The sequence below is a fragment of the Emiliania huxleyi genome (genome assembly GCF_000372725.1).
Source record: "Emiliania huxleyi CCMP1516 unplaced genomic scaffold EMIHUscaffold_75, whole genome shotgun sequence".
In the NCBI taxonomy this organism is placed as follows: Eukaryota; Haptophyta; order Isochrysidales; family Noelaerhabdaceae; genus Emiliania; species Emiliania huxleyi.
In genome coordinates, this window is record NW_005196379.1 from 526,282 (window position 1) to 532,478 (window position 6,197).

The following is a 6,197-nucleotide window of genomic DNA, read 5'->3' on the forward strand; positions in this document are numbered from 1 at the left end:
GTGGCGAGGAGCAGGCTGGTCTGCCCCGAGACGAAGGCCGCGAGCGCCTCGTCTCGCTCCTCTCCGTGCAGCGAGCTCGCGTCGATGCCGCGGGCGTGCAGCTTCTGGTCGAGCGCCTCGGCGCGCCGCTTGGAGGACACGAAGACCAGGGTGGGCGGGAGGTGGCCCTCCTCCTTGGGCGCCTCGACGAGCTGAATCAGCACGCCGTCCTGCGACAGGCGCGCGGGGTTCGGGCTGAGAGCGGGTGCTCGGGCCGCGGGGCGCACCGTGAGTGTGTGTGTGTGCGCGCGCGTGTGTGAGCGTGTGTGCGCGCGCGTGTGTGAGCGTGTGTGCGTGCGCGTGTGTGAGCATGTGCATGTGAGTGCTGAGGAGTGAAAGGGGTGCCCGCCGCTGCTGCGCTCGCCTTGTCGCGCTCGGCCACTCGCTCCATCCGCTGCGCGACGTGCTCTCCCGCCACGGCGCCTGGCCCGGCGGTGAGCGAGACATAGTCGCGGCCGCAGTCGAGCGCGAGCGCCTTCATCTCGGGCGGGTGCGTGGCGGAGAAGACGAGCGTCTGCCTCTCCTCGGCCGGCGGCATCTCCGACTGCAGCACGATCTTGCGGATCTGCGGCTCGAAGCCCATGTCGAGCATCCGGTCCGCCTGTTCATGGATGGAGAGGTCAACAGGTTCGTTCGCTCGAGAAGCCAATGTCGAGCAGCCGGGGTCCGCCTCGTCGAGGACGAGCACTGCAACCGAGGAGGTGACCACACGCGATCTCTCCATCAGGTCGCCCAGCCTGCCCGGCGTCGCGACGAGCAGCTCGCAGCCGCGCTCGAGCTCGCGCAGCTGGTCGACGAGCGGCGCGCCCCCGAAGCAGGCCACCGGCCGCACTCCCGCGCCGTAGCACGCCTTGCGCGCCTCGGCGAAGACCTGCTGCGCTAGCTCTCGCGTCGGGGAGAGGACGATCGCCGACGGCGCTACCTGCCGCCGGTCGCGCGGCGGCAGCTCCGAGGAGAGCAGCCGCGCCACCGTCGGCAGCAGGTAGGACGCCGCACGGCCGCACCGGCCGGTGATGGCGCCCGTCACCATCACGTTTTTCCCGAGCAGCGCCGCCGGGAGGACGTACTGCTGCAGCGCGGTCGGCTTCGTGTAGCCGGCGCGCTGCATGTTCGACTGCACCGCCGCCGGAAACTCGAGCTCTTCGAACGAGCTGACGGCGGCCGGCGCGTCGCCGCCCGTCACGCTCGCCGTGCCGCCGGCGCGCGACGCGCCGCCCTCCGCCCCGCCCGCCTCCTTCTCCCTCCTCGGCGGCGAGCCGAAGATCTCCTCCTCCAGCTGACGGCTCCGGCCGCCCGGCGTGTACTCGTCCTGCCCGCCGCCGCCCCCCTTGCCGCTCCCCTTGTCCCGCGCGCCGCCCTTGCCGCCGCCGTCCGCCGAGCGCCACCCGTCCGGCGGGGCGTCGCCCTCGCCCCGCCCTCTGCCGCCGCCCTTGCCGCCGAGCGAGACGTGCCGCGCACCACCCGCGCCGAGGGTCACTCGCACCGACTCGGGGGCCGCGTCGCCGCCCGCCGCCCGCCAGCCGCCGCCGCGCGAGCCCTTGCCGCCCTCCCCCTTGCCGCCCTCGCCCCTGCCGCGCCCCATCTCGGGCTCGGAGATGGGCGCGGCGGGCGGCGGGCTCTCCAGCAGCGCGCGCACGTCCGGCTTGCCCGCCGCCACCGACAGCGCCGTCGCGCCCGACGAGCTGGCCGCCGCCGGGTCGCCGCGCGCCTGCAGCAGCAGCCGGCACACGGCGGTCTGGCCGCGCGCCGCCGCCTTGAGCAGCGGCGTCTCGCCCTTTTTGTCGCGCGCGTTGGCGTCGGCGCCGCGCGCGAGCAGCAGCTGCACGTCGCGCACGTGCCCCGCTTGCGCCGCCGCGTGGAGCAGCGTCCACGAGTCGAACAAGCCGCCCGACATGGCCGAAGTCGAGCTGAGCCCGGCCGACAGCAGCCCGGCCACAACCTCCGTCTGCTCGTCGCCGCCCCGACTGCTCACGCACGCAAACGCCCTCGCCAGCGCGTCGGCCTCGCCCGCGCCTCGCCCTTGAGACGGCTCCGCGCCGCCTCGGCCAAAGGCGTCCGGCCGCCCCGCCTGGCGGCCGTGCGGCCCCTCCCCCTTGCCGCCCTTGCCTCCCCCGCGCCCCGCCGCCGGCTGGCTCACCAGCCGCGCGGGAGCCGGGTCGGGCTGCGGCCTGACCTCGGGCGACCTTGGTGGCCGGCCTCCGCCGCCGCGCGGCGAGCGAGGACTCAGCGAGAGGACGGACGGGCGGGAGGAGACGGGCGCCGCGCGCGAGGGCGGCGACGGCCTGCTGTCCGCCGCCGGCGCCGGCGCGCCGAACGGGAGCGCCGGCAGCTCGTCCTCGTCCGACGAGTTTGCGTTGTCTGCCCAGACGCGGCCCTCGGCCTCGCGCGCGGCGGCCGCCTTGGCCGCCGCGGCCTCCTCCTTGGCGCGCACCTTTTCGCGGAGGGCCTCCTCGCGCTCCCGCCTCGCCTTGGCGTCCGCGTCGCGCTTCGCCTTCTCCTCCGCCTCGCGCGCCGCCCTCTCCGCCGCCTCCTTGCGCTTCTCCTCCTCTCGAGCGAGGGCGGCCCGGTGCTCCTCGATGATCTGCTGGCGGCGCGCCTCCTTCTCCGCCTCCTCGCGCGCCGCCCGCTCCTCCGGCGTCAGACCCGCGTCCTCCCGCTCCTGACGGGACGGGTCGCGGCGGCGGTGAGGGCGGCTCTCTTGGGCGTGGAGGCGGGAGCAGGCCGGTGCGGGCGGGTGCAGGGGTGCGGGAGCAGGCCGGTGCGCGCGCGTGTGCGGCACCTGCTGCTCACGCGCGAGCCTGTCGCGCTCCTCCCGCTGCCGAATCGCCTCGGCGGGCGTGAGCTTGCGGTATGTGCCGCCCTTGCCCTTGCCGCCGCCGCCGCCGCCGCCGCCCTCGCCCTCGCTACCCCTGCCGCTGCCCCCGCCGCCCTTGCTGCCCCTGCCGCTTTTGCCGCCGCCCTTGCCGCCCCGATCGTCGTTGCCGGAGCCGCCTGGCCGAGGGGCGGCTGGGTGGGCGCGAGTCGGGTCCGGGAGGGGGGCCGCAGGGGCGGTGCGAGGGGCGGGGCGGTGTGTCAGAGGCGGTGAGAGCCGGCGCACCCTTTTGCCTCGGAGGAAGCACGCCGCCAAACCGCGACTGCGCTGGGTCGGTGATCGGGCCCATCTCGGGCTCGGAGATGGGCGCGGCGGGCGGCGGGCTCTCCAGCAGCGCGCGCACGTCCGGCTTGTCCGCCGCCACCGACAGCGCCGTCGCGCCCGACGAGCTGGCCGCCGCCGGGTCGCCGCGCGCCTGCAGCAGCAGCCGGCACACGGCGGTCTGGCCGCGCGCCGCCGCCTTGAGCAGCGGCGTCTCGCCCTTTTTGTCGCGCGCGTTGGCGTCGGCGCCGCGCGCGAGCAGCAGCTGCACGTCGCGCACGTGCCCCGCTTGCGCCGCCGCGTGGAGCAGCGTCCACGAGTCGAACAAGCCGCTCGAGCTGACGGCGCTCACCTTGATGTTGGCCAGCAGAGGTACTAAGGTCTCGGGCTCATCCTTGGGCGACGACGCCGCAGCGAAGGCCCGCGTTAGGATGATGTCCTGCAGTGGGTCGGGCTGGGGCATGCACGAGAGGAGGAGAAGATAGGAACACGCGTCGGTCGAGAGGTTCTGGCCCCTGCCTGGCACAAAGAATTCTTGAGCACTTGAGCACTGGATAGGGTCGGTTCCGCATGGTACGGGACCCCTCGATCGTCTCGCCCTCCCTCACTGGTGTGTTCATTGGGGGGGGTCATAACAAACACGGTACAGGATCGAGGTGCACGCTGCCGAGGCAGTATCGTCCCCCCTCTCCCCGACGGCGATGGCGGTGTGACCGATCGAGCTACAAGAGGAGCTTGTTCAGCAGGATCCGGGTTGGGCTGGCGCACTACCTCACTGGGCCTGAGACCGCAACGCCGCTTCCCGTCACCGTCTCGGGTTTATGTGGGATCGAACCACTCCGGGATGGGCAAGCCCATCGTTCTGAGTTGCGTCTTTCCCTCACCTGCAGGGGACCGCCGAACGTGTGACGCGCGCCGTGTGGGCCGGTCCGGGCCCGGTGGGGGAAGGGGGGGGGGGGGGGGAGCGGGGGCTCTTCCAGGTAAGAAAAGGCAGGCATAGCAACTTTGACACGTACTACAGAAGCACCGCCGAGAAACAGGCAGTGACGATCTTCCAGCCGTGCGGCACCAGCCAGATGTCCCTAAGGTTCTTGAAGAGGGACGGATCCCGCTTCGCCTTCGGGATCATGGTTACAAACCACTCCCTCCATTCGGGAGGGTATCGTCTCTCGCGGACGACCTGGGCTAGCGACTGCCGATATGCCTCTTGGAGCCACCGAGGGGCCCACCTCAGCAGGATGCATTGCCACCCATCGCTCCCCGCGCTCTGCTTCGCTCTGCACGTGTCGAGCGCGTCGGCGAAGATTTCCTCATTGATCGCCGCTTCCACCCAGTCTTCCCCCTCGCCTAGTGGACTTGCGGTCGCCGAGGGGGAGCCCGTCTGCCGCAGGATCCACTCCATCATCGGAATGTTTGCCTGCCGCCTGGAGTTTGCCTTGACCGCAGCCTGTCTCACTGTGTCGAAGACAAGCCAGAGGAGGGATGGGAGGACGGCACGCCGCCACCACACAGGGATTTGAAGGAGAGGGGTGTGGTGCCCTCGCTAGCCGTCGCCCACCCTTGGGCGTCTGCCTCTTCCTATCTCTCTTCGCAGTCCCTCGCCGATTCTCGCTGCAACCTTCGTGCCACCTCGCGGTCTTCCCACTCTCGTCGTTCTCTCTCTTGTCGCTTCTTCCTCTGTCGCGTCGCTCTCCTCTGCCTCGTTCTGCGACGACGCCGCTGCCTGCCGATCCCTTGCTCTCGCCTCTCGGCGTAACTCTGCCCTTGCTGGCGGTATATTTTGGCCCCTCGAGTTTATCGAGCTCTCCTCGCGCAAGGACCACATTTCTGACTCCCACTGCGATCATTTGCCGCCAAGTCATATCGTTGCTCAGGTCCACTCTCGTTTCGGATACTTGTACCTCCAAAAAGAAAGAAAGAAAACAGACACCCAAGGGAGGGATGGGAGGACGGCACGCCGCCACCACACAGGGATTTTAAGGAGAGGAGTGTGGTGCTAGCCGTCGCCCACCCTCGGGCGTCTACCACTTCCTATACTTGTACCTCCACGGCACATGCGACTTCTTCTCTGAATTTTTACTCGGGAGAACACGGCGTTTTGCTTCGCATCTGACAATCATCGTGCTCTCTTCGGCACTCTTGCCGCCCCTCGTGGTGCCCTCCTCGGGGCGCTCAGGGATGGAGGTGGAGCAAGCACCCCCCGACCCGACCAATTTTGGCTCGGCGCCACCCGACCTGACCAATTTCAGCCCCAACCTCTCCGTGCACGCGCCAACCTTTGTGCCGCCGATGGCGTTACCTATGGGTATGCAGGGTCACCCGCAAGGGTATGACTTCGTCCCGATGGCCGGCCCGCACTTTGTGCCGATGGTGATCGACGGCGAGCAGATGTGGAGCATCCAGATGCAGTCCGCGCCGCCGATGCACCCGCCGCACCCATCGCACTTTCAGCATCCGCCGTTCTCGCCGCACCTTCCGCCGCACCCGCCGTACTCGCCGCACGGGCACCCATCGCCGCCTCACTTTGCAATGCCGCCGCAGCCCATGGACGTCTTGCAGCGCGGGATGCGGCGGGCGCCGCCGCCACGCCACACACAGGGCCGGCACGGCCCGCCGCCTCCGGTGCAAGTTGGGTTTGAGCTAGATGGCCGCGAGGGGCCGATGACCCCCGACAAAGAGCGGCGGGCGCCAAGGGGCGAGCAGACCAGGAACAGGAGGGGGCCACGAGGCAAGGGCGGCGAGCACGTCAAGCACAACCGCGAGCCGGGCAAGACCCCGCGCGCCTTTTGGGCCCGCCAATACAAGACAAAGTGCGCACCCCCCCTCCCTCGCCCCTCGACCTATCCTTCCCAAATGCCCCCCCCCTCCCCGCATTCGCTTCCTCCTCTCCCTCTCCTCTTTTTTTTTTCTCTCTTCCTTTTCCTTCTTTCCCTCCCTTTTCCTCTCTCTTTTCCTTTTTTCTTTCCTCCTCTCTCTTCTCCTTTCTCTTCTTCTTCTCCCTCCCTTCTTTCTTCCCTTTTCTTCT

The 6,197-nt window shown here is 70.1% G+C and overlaps 3 protein-coding genes across 3 annotated transcripts in view; 1 reads left to right on the forward strand and 2 right to left on the reverse strand.

Annotated features, from left to right (window-relative positions):
- Nucleotides 1-397: 397 nt before the first annotated feature.
- On the reverse strand, nucleotides 398-1,225 carry EMIHUDRAFT_44497 (hypothetical protein; the record flags this gene model as incomplete). Its single annotated transcript, XM_005760616.1, has 2 exons — nucleotides 398-675; nucleotides 751-1,225. Coding segments are annotated over 2 exons (753 nt in total), but the record flags the coding sequence as incomplete, so codon positions are not given.
- A 474-nt stretch (nucleotides 1,226-1,699) lies between these two features.
- EMIHUDRAFT_57811 (ankyrin) lies at nucleotides 1,700-3,479 on the reverse strand (the record flags this gene model as incomplete). Its single annotated transcript, XM_005760617.1, has 2 exons — nucleotides 1,700-1,858; nucleotides 3,348-3,479. Coding segments are annotated over 2 exons (291 nt in total), but the record flags the coding sequence as incomplete, so codon positions are not given.
- A 1,871-nt stretch (nucleotides 3,480-5,350) lies between these two features.
- EMIHUDRAFT_217857 (hypothetical protein) overlaps nucleotides 5,351-6,197 on the forward strand; it is a gene marked incomplete at both ends in the record, with an annotated part of 2,521 nt that continues 1,674 nt past the window's right edge. The window contains one exon of the mRNA XM_005760618.1: nucleotides 5,351-5,982. Within this exon, the coding sequence (XP_005760675.1) occupies nucleotides 5,351-5,982 (632 nt within the window). The remainder of the gene's footprint in view (nucleotides 5,983-6,197) is intronic.